The sequence below is a fragment of the Grus americana genome, unplaced genomic scaffold, assembly GCF_028858705.1.
Source record: "Grus americana isolate bGruAme1 unplaced genomic scaffold, bGruAme1.mat scaffold_879, whole genome shotgun sequence".
Taxonomy (NCBI): domain Eukaryota; kingdom Metazoa; phylum Chordata; class Aves; order Gruiformes; family Gruidae; genus Grus; species Grus americana.
Window position 1 is genome coordinate 34,642 of NW_026562070.1, and position 12,977 is coordinate 47,618.

The 12,977-nt window shown below is 53.2% G+C and overlaps 1 protein-coding gene across 1 annotated transcript; it reads left to right on the forward strand.

The window, feature by feature from the left end:
• Nucleotides 1-562: 562 nt before the first annotated feature.
• LOC129201233 (uncharacterized) lies at nucleotides 563-6,279 on the forward strand. Its single transcript, XM_054812385.1, has 6 exons — nucleotides 563-809; nucleotides 2,015-2,086; nucleotides 2,290-2,361; nucleotides 2,453-2,554; nucleotides 3,438-3,545; nucleotides 4,106-6,279. Exons 1-6 carry the CDS (start codon nucleotides 563-565, stop codon nucleotides 4,195-4,197), a joined length of 693 nt encoding a protein of 230 aa, XP_054668360.1. The 3' UTR covers nucleotides 4,198-6,279.
• The last annotated feature ends 6,698 nt before the right edge of the window (nucleotides 6,280-12,977 follow it).

Below are 12,977 nucleotides of genomic sequence, written 5' to 3' on the forward strand. Positions count from 1 at the left end.
CAGTCCCACGCCTTGCAAAGAGATGCAGCAAAGACTCTTTCTCATGCGAGTGCTTTGGCCAGAATCCCCTCCAAGCCACAAAGCAGTGTTTTCCACTGAACTGCATCAGGATTAGCCTGGGTTGGTCAGTTTTGCTGCGCCGTGACTCAGCTGGCGGCACAGCTGCTCCTCACACCCTGCCCCTCAGTCCCCAGGGCAGCGTGCTGCCGCGGTGCTCCCACACAGGGCAGCTCCCAAGAGAAGCCCCACGGTGCAGGCCAGCCTGGGTGCAGCCCCTCAGCACCTGCCTGCACCAGGAAACACGGAACCGGCATTTGAGCGAGCTGCTCCTGGCCGTGCTGGCCGCCCCAGTGCTGTGGAGAGCCGGCCGTGACGTGACGCCCGGGACAGGGCCACGAGGTGAGGGGCCTCCACTGCACAGGCCCCGGCTGGAGGGGGGGCAGGAAGGGGCAGGCTCAGTGTCCCTCCCCTCCAGGAGCCCGCCCTCCCGAGGTGAAATGTGGGGGTGGGGTGGGGAGGCCAGGCTGTGAGGTCATAGAGCCCTGCTGTGCCGTGCTGTGCCATGATATACAGTGCTGTGCCGTGGGCACACCCCAGCAGTGCTAGCAGTGCCAGCAGCGGCGGCAGCAGCAGCAGCGGCGGCATTGGCAGCAGTGGCATTGCCAGCAGCAGCAGCAGCAGCAGCAGTATGGTTCAGGCGCGGGGGGCCGTGGCCCCCGCCTGCCTCCTTATCCTCCTCCTGGTGGCCCTGCAAGCCCAGGGCGTCGGGGCTGCTCCGTGGCGAGCGCGGGAATTAGGTAGGCAGGCAGGTGAGGGCCAGCACCCAGCCCTGGCAGCATAGCGCGGCACCCACTGCCCCTTGGTTGGGCTGACAGCGGGGCTGGGGTCGTGGTGGGGCCGGGCTGGGAGAGCAGCGGGGCCGGGCTGGGCTGGGTGAGCCATGGCCAGCTCCACAGGTAAGAGGAGGCAGACGCCCTGTGGGGAGACGCAGGGGTCACGGCTGCTGCGGGGGCATTTTCCAGGTGAAGGCTGGAGCCCAGAGCCGTGAGAAACCATCCCTAGAGCTGGCCCTGTGCCACCCTGCCCCGGGGCAGCCTTTCCCCCAGCCTGTGTGCCAGGGCCGGAGCAGCACCACAGGGGCCAGGCAATAGCCCGCGGGAGCGCTTCTCGAACCCCTGGGCTTGTCACAGCCGTGCCCAGGGCCGTGGCTCTGCTGCTCCCTGGCTGGGTCCCAGCTTTCAGCCTCAGAGACGTCTGTCCTCAGGAGATGTCTGCTGAGGAAAACAGCAGCATTCCAGCTCTAGCCCGGCAGCATTCTTCTTGGGCAAACCCAGGTCCCCATGGGACACCCAGCCCCAGCCCACAGCCCCAGGGAACAGATGGGACAGCGCTGGTGCAGCCTCTCCCTGGCCAGCGGGCTCTTCTCCACGAGACATGTGAACAATCATTTTTTTCCACCAGTGCTTTCATGTGGGCTTCTGTTGTGCACAGATGAGATCTCCCAGTAAGGGGCTGTATGTTTGTCCATCCGGCCCTTGAGGGGTGTTACACATGGCCTGGAAACACTCGCATGAGTGAGCACTTAGCTTTTAATATTCTGTTCATATGAAATTTAACTTAATATTTTCTTGGTGGATGCTCAAACATGCAGAAGAGCAGAGAGGGAATGGGTCAGGCTCAGTGATGCGCCCCAGGGAGCTCTGCCTTGCAAAGTGTTCTAGCGTTCTTTCCCAGCCTTTCCAGTGCCTGCTGCAAAGCCAGCGGGCTTGTTGGGGTTGAGTTTAGAGCTGGTGTGAGCTCCAGGGAGTCCTTTCTCCCGACAGCCCCGTGCACGGTTTGTTTCAGACCGGCATGGTCCAGGCACCCGGTAACTGTCTGCACAATGCTCCTGAGAGGAAGGGAGAGATGAGCGACATGGAGCAATCCTGCGTTTCAACTGCATTCACTGCTGTTCAGATCTGAAGAAGTACATTTAAAGATTTCACGAGAGCTTCTCTGTTTGGTTTGTTTACAGACATGGCTGGAGGTAATGGACATCCAGCTTCCCGGCTGGGTTCCAGGGCTGATGCACAGGGAGATCTCATGGGTACGTCACAGCTTTTTACTTCCTTTGAGATGTGCCAGCTCAAAGCCCCAAACGTGAGTGAGGCATCTCTTGCAGCAGGTGTGAGAATATAGACCTGCATCGTGTGTGCCCTGTTGCTACGTGATCCCTTTATATGTTGTGCTATTCAGTTATGACAGTATCACAGTGTATGATGGAAGCTTCTCGTGGGTGTTTGGTTGTAGATATGGGTAGAGGGAGAGCTCTTCCAGCTCCTCGGCTGGATCCTGCACTGGACCTCACCTGGCATCCCAGGGGTGAGTAGTCAGTCTTGACTGACTTCACAGACTAACCACTCCTTTTCAGTATTTTAGTCGTGAGAAATTTAACTTTATGTTTTCCATTAAGGTCCTCAAAGAGCAAAGTATAAAGCTGAAACAGGAAAGCGTTCCCAGCAATCATTAGAAGACCTAAAGGAAATCCTGAAGGAATTGGACAAAGCAGCACGTGGTAGGTATCTATCACTCTGAACCAGAAGATGTGGGCAGCTGAGGTTTTAGACGTATGTACGGACAAGCAGGATGCGCAGGCAGCTTGGGGTCGCTGAGACTGGCAGACTTTGCCTGGGCTGCAGGCATGCCCTGGCCAGGGTTGGATCAACCCCAGCTTCACAGCCTGCTCCAGCCCCATTGTTCCCCTTGAGGTCTGAGGTCTGTTGGTGACACCTCAGGGTCAGGGACAGGTGGAAGCTGGACACCCAGCTTGAGGCCGCACACCTAACTTGAAGGCAGCTGAAGCGAAGGGCTGTTCATTCAGTCTTGGGTGGGTTAGCTGTCTGTTTCTGGTTGTGTTTCAGATAACTTGGTTGTGGTTTTCCTCTTGTTTTGGGGGACTGTGGGCTCTTCACTGCCGCTTGTGAAAGTGCCCAGAATATGGTTGCAAGAGCTTGCAGTTCAGTCCACCACACGTGCCTGTCACCCTGACCGTGTGATGGAGTTGGCATGATGGCAAGTGCTGCTCAGAAGGGCTCTTTCCCCAGCTGAACTGGCTACAGCGTCTTCCCATCCTCTCTGAAGGAAGCAATTTACCATCCTTTTGCAGTTTGCCAAAAATGCACTAAGTGGAATGCAAACACGACGATCACATGCAATCCCCTAGTCTCTCAGCAGGTCAGGATTTGCTGTCTACTGGTAAACTGGAAAGTGCCTAGCGCTTAATTTTTTCTCCATGAATGACTCGTCGTTTGAACCAGCGACTAGGTGCACCGCCAAATGCCCAGGCTTTGTTTCTAAGCGTTATTAATGTATTTGGAGAAGTATTGCCTCCTGAAGATACTCTGTTCCTGACAAGGAACGGTTGCATCTAATGAAACTGACCCACTTTCTTTCTAAAGAGCTGGACCGTGAGACTGTGGAGGAGGAGGCGCTTCAGGAAGGAGGCAGCCAGGCAGTGCCAGTCTCTGATGAAAAAAAGGGGGCAATTCAATCAACAGGCGTGCCAGGTAATTGCTGTCCTTCGGTCAGCCAGCGTCATAAATCAAAATCACCGTGTGCCTGCAGGCTCGTGCCCTGGTGCCCGCTACTGCACACCGTGTCAGCAGCCAAACTATTAGTCCAGAGCGAGTGTTCTGAAAGAAGCCGGGAGTGGCTCTCTGTGGATGACTGTCCTCTCTGGGGTGCGGAGGTTATTGCCATCAGGGTGCCAGAGAGAGACACTCGTAACCCTCTGTGGATGCAGCGAGATGCTCACCGCTCACCACACCCAGTTCACAGGAGTTTCAGAACTTTGCCATTTTGGGAACGAGACCACCTGAACCATGCTCAGCACATGATGGGAAATAGGACTCTTAATCGAAGGTGCCTCCCGCAATACCTGCATCCCAGAGCTTGCCGTGAGTCGTTGTAGGCACCACAGAGCCGGGGAGGCTTCCTCCTGTGAGCTGAGGTCCAAAGGGATGCGCTGACAGATCGGGCACGGCCTTAGAGGGGAACCTGCACCATCCTCCGGCATCCTCTGTGCCTGAGCCACGCTGAGGCTTTACCTTTCTCTGATTCTTGGCAGCGCTCTCCAACCCCGGGGAAGCCCACCACACCGGCATCTATGAATTTTTTCGAACGAATACAGGTACTGAGCAGTCTGGCAGGGGGCCATAAGTGGGAGCAAGTCCTGGAAACTGGGGGCATGCAGGCGGTGCCCATACTGGAGAAAAGGCAGAGGGAGAGCGCGGTTCAGGTGTCTTCCCCAGAGGGCCTGACTCCATTCCCTCGGGGGGTGGGTGCTGGGCTGGGGAGGGAGACCTGGGGGTGGCACTCCCTGACGCAGGGATGGTTTTGGTCTGTCTGTCTCAAAGGGGCAATTGGTCAAACAGCCGCGCTCCCCCGCGGGCTCTCCATCTGGCCTCATGAGTTCTGTTCAGTGGGACAACTTGTCCCAAAGGGTCAGAGAGAGCCTCCAGGCAGCAGCACTAGCACGCCTCGGAGAGCGAAGGTGGGTGAGCGCAAAAGAAATTGTGTGCAAATGTGAAGGCTCACCAAGAAGGGGTAGCAAAGCCATGACACTGGGAAAACTGGATTATGCCACCCCAGAGCGTAAGCAAAGCTGAGAGGAGAAAGAGAGGCTCCAGAGTGCATTGATTTGCAATGGCTTTGGGAGTTTCCTTTGCTTCTACTGAAACCAAGGAAACGTTGCAGCCCCAGGATGTCCACTGCTTCAGGGATCCTAAGAAAGTGAGAAAGAACATTTCCTGGCAACATCGGGCCTCCTGTGAGATTACCAGGGGTGTGCAGGACACGCTAACGTACAGAATGGTTCCTCCAGGTGTGGATGGCAAGAGAAATGCAAATGCTATGGATCCAAATGATTTCCAGAAGTACTGCATAGAAGGCGCCGCAGCAATCCTGGGCTCCATGCTGCTTGGGATGCTATTGTGTTGTGGCATCTATGTGTGGAGGAAGAGGAGACAGTGAGTTGTTGGGGGGAGAGGGGGGCTGCCAAACTTCTGTATTAGATGGCTGCTATTAGCCATGAAGCATTTGGAGGTAGGGTATTCTGGAGTGCCGCGTTAGTTACTGGCCAAACTCTACTGAGACTTCTGGTGTAAGATACTTGAACTGGCCTCTCAATACACACGCACTCTTTTCAGAAACCCCTTCTTACTGTTGCAAGTGTTAGTTAAAAGTGACCCTGCCTCAACAAGAGCAGGCCAGCGACAGACGTAGGCAGAGCAAGGTCAGGAAGAACAACAACAAGGGATGACATTGCCATAGAAAGTGAGAAGCGCAACAGTGATGTCTCCCTACCAGTGAACCTACCAGCAGCAATCCCCCTGTTAGGCGATGCCATAAATTCCAGATGTTTGCCTCGGCCAAGGTGTCCCAGCAGCTCAGACCATGGTCAGAGCTGGTCAGTAGCCTTCCCAGCTACTGGCCTTGCTTTGGAGAAAGAGAGGAGTCAGGCTGTCCCAGCTGCACCCCAGCACTGCCAGCGTGCGTGTTCTCAGCACAGGCAGGGGTTTTTGTCTGCGCAGGCGTCTGTATCTCTTTGGATACGTATTCCAAAGAGAGGATGGAGAGCATCTCACTGGGCCGAGGCTGTCCCCTCATCTGGTCAGGGGAGCCGAGTGCTGCTCTCTGCCGGGCACGCTGAGAAAGGAGCTGTGCCCAGCTTTGGTCTGTTGGGGTCAGGTCTCCTTCCGGCACGTGCAGTGCAGGCAGGTCAGGATGGTCAGGGCTGAGAGGAGACGAGCCATGGGCAGGCGAGCAGAGCCCAGGCCGAGGGGTGCAGGGCGCCCCGTTTTCTGCACAGAGCTCTCTGTGCCCACAACTCCCACATGCAGCCAAGTGCCCGCACCCCACAGCATGCTCAGCGCTGCCCCACACCCTCGCACCCGCCCAGCACCACAGCAGGGCCTCAGCAGCCTCCTGTCTCCGCAGGCGCCTCGCTGCAGCTTCGTGAGCCCGGCCCAACACCAGCAGCTACCCCTCACACCTGGACAGCCGGACCACCCCCCTCAGCAACCCTGAGAGCCAGACCCGACACCAGCAGCCATCGCCTGTGCCTGGAGAAGCGGCCCGCCAGCCACGGAGCATCGGGGGGGGGCGACCGGCCCCCACCAGCCCAGACACCCACCCGGTCTGCCCGCCTCCACCCCGGCCTCCGTAGCTGTCCAACTCAGCCAACCGGCTGTTGCAGGACCAGCCCAGCACCCTCCAGCCCCCGGAGGAACTCAAACCAACCCCTGCCCCCCCAAGCCCATTGCCCCAGCCCTCCTGCAAGGGCCTGAGGCGGCCCAACGGGGTACGGGTTTGGGGTGCGATGACAGACTCCCAGGCAACAGCTTCAGGGGTTGACCATTTATTTCTGAGCAATGGCATGACAATAAATACAGACCCGTAGCACAATTGTCTGGGTTGTATCGGCAGCAAACCCAGGAGTTCACCAGTTCTGGGCCAAACGGCATCTTGGGGCACGCAGGGACGTGGATGCCCACGGTGTCAGCAGTCACGGAGCTGGGCATGGGACCCGCCGACGGCCAGGGCGTGGGACCAGCCTGCTAAATTTTGAGCCACAGAGGCACTGGTGGGGCTCCTTAACAATTCATCACCCCCACCTCTGCTCCCTGTGCCAGCTCTGTCCCAGGGTGCACAGGACAGGGATATCATGGAGGGCAATACCAGCCCCAGCCCCTGCACTGTGTGCACACCAAATATACCACATAAGGCAAAGCCACAAATTAAACACACAAAGCTGCTGTCAGGCTATAATGGTGACATCGTCTGTTCTGGTTTTGGCTGGGCTGGAGTTAATTTTCTTCCTAGCAGCCCATATGTTGCCGAGTTTTGGATTTGTGACCAAACCAGCGTTGGCAGCACACCCAGGTTTTAGCTATTGCTCAACATTGCTTGCGTGGCACCAAGGCACGAGCAAGCTGCGGTTGTGCTGGTGGATGAAAAACTGGATGGGAGCTGCCAGCGTGCGCTGCAGCTCAGAAAGCCAACTGTACCCTGGGCTGCATTCAAAGAAGCGTGGCCAGCACGTTGAGGGAAGGGATTCTCCCCCTCTACTCCATTCTCCTGAGATCCCACCTGGAGCACTGCATCCAGCTCCGGGGTCCCCAGTGCAAGACACGGACCTGTTAGAGCGGGTCCAGAGGAGAATCCCAGGGCCGGAACACCTCTCCTGTGCAGAAACGCTGAGAGAGTTGGGGGTGTTCAGCCTGGAGAGCAGAAGGCTCCAGAGAGACCTTGCTGTGGCCTTGCAGTATATAAAGGGGGCTTACAAGAAAGGCGCGGAGAGACTTTTTACCAGTGACAGGAGAAGGGGCAAGGGTTTTAAACTGAAAGAGGGTAGGTTTAAATTGCACATAAGGAATAAACATTTTACGCTGAGAGCGGTGACACACTGGCACAGGTTCCCAGAGAACTTGTGGATGCCCCATCACTGGAAGTGTTCAAGGCCAGGTTGGGGGGGGCTTTGAGCAACCTGATCTAGTGGAGGCTGTCCCTGCCCACAGCAGGGTGTTGGACTAGGTGATCTTTGAAGTTCCTTTCCAACCCAAACCATTCTATGCTTCTATCATTTTTGCTCCCTACTGGGGGAGGACAAATGGGGGAGACACTGCAGGAGATGCCTGGGAGGAGTCCCAGGAAGGTACTGGGCATTGACCTGCCTCCAACATACACAAAACTGCTCAGGTAGCTTCCTTGGAGGAGTTCGGGGCTGATGAGTTTTTTTCCCTCTTGCGGCAAACACAAGACAATAGGTTTATGTTCCCTGAGTTCCTCTGCGGACGTGGACTGCTGTCAGGACACCCTCCATGGGACAGCCAGCAGCTCTATGCGAGCACTACCCCTCAGCTCGGCCCTGGCTCCCCATTCAGTGAGGTCCCCAGCCCCATGCTCTCCCAGCACCATGTCACACAGCACTACTACTCTTAAGCAAGGAAAACCCCAACGCTTCTTTCCCATCTTATTTCCCCATAGCATTCAATTTTGAGTTCTCAAACAATTTCACATGTCGACAACAGTGAAGTCAGAACATTTCTGAACACTCCGTTTGTATCATGCAACAGATGTACTTCCTAATCATTTGCCAATCTAAGAGACCTTTTACTGAAACTGATTTAAAAGAGCCAAAAAGCCCACACAGAGATGCGCTCTGAGGGCCGCACAGTGATGAACTCCAATAACAGCCAGGGAATGGAGCCCTCCAGAAGATCTAAATGTGAAGAGCTCCTCCAGGGCCACAGGGCATCGCAGCATTCCAGAAAATAGCAAAACTGCAAAGGGCGCCAAAAACAAAACAGTGAAGCGCTCCAAGCAGCCCCAGGGTGCAGAGCTCCCAAACAGACCCAGGGTAGAGTATTCCCCAAAACCCCAAGCGATGGAGGCCGCTGAAAAAGCCCTGGCATGGAGCACTCTTAAAAAGCACCAAAGTGCTCCAAAATACCCAAACAGTGAAGGGTTGCCAAAAAAGTCCCGGGGCTGGCGAGCTCCAAAATATCCAAACCATGAAGCGCTCAAGAAAAAACCAAACCCCAAACCCCAAAACACCAAACCTCAGGACAGAGAGCTCAAAAACACCCAGGAGACGGAGGGCTCCAATAAAGGTCTGGGGTGGAGATCTGCCAAAAAAACCCAAACAGACAAATGGTGACAACTCCAAAAAACCAACATGGTAAACAGCTCCCAAAGAAACCAAACAGGAAAAAGAAACACCAAAAATATCGGGGGTTGTAGTATTCCATACAAAAACTGTAAAGGCCTCCAAAACACCAATATGGTGAAGAGCTCCAACAAAGCCTCAGGCTGGAGACTTCCCTAAAAAAGCCAAGGATCAAGGGCTGACAAAAAGCTCCAGGGTGCAGAGCTCCCAAAAAGCCCTGCGATACAGAGCTTAAAAACACCCAGGAGATGGAGAGCTTCAAGAAAATACCCAGGGTGGCGAGCAGCCAAAAATCCAAACAGTGACAACTCCCAAAAAGCAACACGGAGAACGGCACAAAACACCAAAGAGGAATGCACTCCTCCAGGGCAGCACAGCGGCGACACGCTCCTCCGGGGTCACAGTACACAGTTCCCAAAAAACCAAACGGTGCTACATTTCTCCAGGGCAGTGCTGCGATCCTTTTTCAAAAAAGCCAAGTGCTGTAGTATTCCATACTACAGTAAAACCATAAAGGGCTTACAAAAAACCAAGAGTGAAGCACTCCTCCAGGGCCGAGTGGCGATGCATTACAAAAGCACCGGGTGTTGTAGTGTTCCATAAAAAAGACACACTGTAAAGGCGCCAAAAAACCAGAATGCTGACGAGCTCCATAAAAAGTTCCAGTATGGAGACCTCCGGGACAGCGGCAGGCGGAGACCTCAAACACACACAGGAGATGGAGGGCTCCTACAAAGACCCAGACTGGAGACCTGCCAAAAAAACCCAAATGCAGATGACTGCAAAAGAACAACACAGTGAACGGCACAAAAACCCAAGTGGTGATGCGGTAGTCTAAGAAGCTAGTGAAGCTATCAAAGACTGCTATAGACTTCCAGAAAATACAAAATCAATAAAGTGCAACAACAAAGCCCAGGGCCAGGCCGCGCCTCGAGGGGGGCTCCCAAAAGAGCCCCGGGCCAGGCCGCGCCTCGGGGAAGATTGAGGACTCCAAAAAAAAAATCCCTGGTTGTTAAGCTAAAAAAAAAAATAAAATAAAACAAAGAAAGCGAAAAATCAGGGATGACTCAAAAAAAAAAGTCTTCCAAAAACCAGAACAGTGATATACTCTTCCAGGGCCATTCGTTGAAGCATTCCTCCACTGCAGTGCTCCGTCTTCCTGGGCTGCGAGGTGATATACTCCTCCAGGACGCTGTTGTAAATAATTAAAAAAACTGCTGGGTGTTGTCCTGTTCCATAAAACACTACAACAATACAGGATGCCCAAAAACCAAAATGGTGAAACTCTCCCAAGTAACAGAGCAGCGCTCCCAAACAGTCCCCATGTATAGTGTTCCCCAAAACCCCTGCGTTGGCTAGCTCCAAAACACTCAAGTGATGGAGGCCTCTGAAAAAGCCCTGGCATGGAGCACTCTTAAAATCACCAAGGCAAAGCACTCCAAAATATCTTGGTGGTGAAGAGCTCAAAAAAACCACCCCAGACTGGAGTGCTTTTAAAAAGCCCCAGGACAGAGAGCTGAAGAACACCCAGGAGATGGAGGGCACAAAAAACCAAGGGTGGAGGGCTCCTCTAGGGCTGCATTGTGTAGCACTCCAAAAAATGCTGGGTGGTGACACACTCCAATAAGAATGGGGCATTTTAGCCATCCAAAAAAAAAGCCAATGAAAAACCTCCAGAAAAGCCAAGCAATGAAGTGCTCTAAAACAGCTGGGCAGTGAAGTGGTCCTCCAGGGCCAGACAGTGATGCACTTCAAAACTAGTGTGCGCGATCCTAGAAAACAGCAGTGGAATAGCTATTTTTATTCCCGTTCGGAGATTAGTAGCCAACAACTGTACAACATTCGCGTCTATCTCCTAGAGACAGGAATTCCTAGCAAGTCCTGTAAAAGTCCTTGAATGCATCCCAATTCATCGTCTCCTAGGGGTTCCTGGGAAATTCCTCAACTCTCCCTTATTTTCCTGTGCCCAAGAACCACACTGCACACTCCCACAACGGAAACGCTGCCTGCGCTTAGCCGGACTACACCTGATGGGTACACAAATGCCACACCTCTTCCCAGAGCCCTGCTATTGCACGGGGATTAGTCAACTCTGCACCAACCGCTCTTCATGCTTCCCAGAGAGCTTTCATCCTCCACAGGTGGCCCTTGCGCAGGGGCACAACCCACTCCTCTGCCTTTGAGGAAACCTGCCACTCACAGAAGGCCCTTTCTGGCCAAGATACAAGGTGGCCCCCCAAACATTCCCCTTAGCCCCTTCAAATGACCACCTGCAGAGCTCCCGTTTCACCCGGGAGCCACTTCTCCGCTCCTCTGGTCATTCTCACCTCGCCCTTGCTGTTCGCCTGCTACCCAAGAGACACACAAGCAGCACAAAGCCCACATCTGTGTCAATGCACAAGACTCAGCTGAGCTCCCCAGGCTCAAGCTACAAGACACTCAGGCACCAGAGACTAGGTGGACGGACAAAAGGATTTGCACCGTGTCCCTGCTTTCCATCTATAGGCTGAAGAGAACTTGACGGTATGTTTACTGCCTACACTTGGAAGAGTCTGGCTGAGCTTGTAGCATCTGTGAACAGGGCATAAACAAGAGAGTATGTAGTTTACATGGAAACAAAAAAGCCTCACCTTGCCTAGCTGAGTCTTGCTTCATTTCAATTTACACTATCTGTAGGTTGTTATATTAGCTGTTCTACAGACAGAACAAGGCCTGCATTGCTTGAGTGAGGCAATTTCTATTCGGATATAAAGTACGCGCAGCTAGCACACCGTCTAGATATCTTTATATGCACAGAATATATACAGAAAACATGCAACAAGCATAAACAGAATATCTACGGATAGACAGAGACACATGTCAACAGAAGTCTTTGGAGTATATAGATACACACCCCCCCCACGCACGGTCTATACAGAACATCCACAGACACTATATACTCCATCGCCAGGAAGAGAAGCCTCAGCCGATCTCGTCTCCCTGAGGCTTTATTCCTCTCCCTATTCAGAAGCTACATTACCTACACATAGAAAAGTATACAGGAAGCACCACCACAGTCTTATCTCCATAGATGCACTCTCTACACAGAGCACAGACATAGAACATACCAAACAGACACACAATTTGTCAATTCCTACCCAAAAGAGGCAGCCAGGTGAGGGGAAGCTACGCTTTATCTTGACTATGGATGTCGAAGTCTTTATGTTGAATAGATATTGTCTCTACATGGAAGATAGACACTTTCAAGGCCATGGGAGGAAGGGCATTTCTCTCTGTGCGTGGAATGTATGCTGCCCTGACACGTGCACATGAATACGCATACTTTACATGCAGACATACACAGAGAGAGAGGGAGGCAAGGCATGGGGGTTTTCTTCCTGTCTGTAAAGAGCTCATATACTGCCAGTATACAGAATATGTACTATCTGTATGTACAGTAGATACAAAGAGATGAAGCAGAAGATAGCCTCTTTCCACAGAAGCCTACAGAAGGCCCTTACAGGCATGCTGTTCTGTCTGTACACACAAGAGATCCTGAAGAGAGGATTCGGTTTCTCTCTGTAAAATACATTTGATAGGAGAGGAAGGCTTTTCAGTCTTTTCTTTAGAATACAGCCTATGCAGAATATACGCAGGCACGGTGATGAGAGGCTTTTCTGTCTGCGTAGAGACTATACGGGCTAAATGTAAGACACGTACATTGAAAAGCAGTGCCTCACCTACCTCAACATCTAGTATCTACCACCTGTGTACACACGACACAGCAACAAGGGGAGGCTTTTCTGTCCCTCTGCAGACTACATACTGTCTTCCTCAAGACTACACACGGACAGGCCAAGCCAGGCATGCTTTCTCAGTATTCAGCATATATCAGGATATGCTCTGCCTATCAAAAAAGGGACAGTGAGGCTTTTCTCTCTGGATACGGACTATATCTCGTCTGTAGATAGACTGTACGCAGGCAAAGCATGTCCCTTCCCTCTAGTCATAGACTAGATACCGCCAAGGCAGAGCTTTTTGGTCTGCTTATACAGTGTACACTGGCTGTACAGAGAACAGAAACCACCACCACACAGACTAGAAAATGGCTGTATGGAGAATACACGTGGAGAGCACTGCACACTACTTTCCTGTCAGGACGCAGAACGTATTCTGGTTACACAGCAGAGATGGGCCACGTGAGACACCCACCCACACGTGAAATCTGGGGACGCTAGGGAATGAAGGGGAGGGTCTCTCTGTACATCAGGCACACTCTGCCTACAGAAGC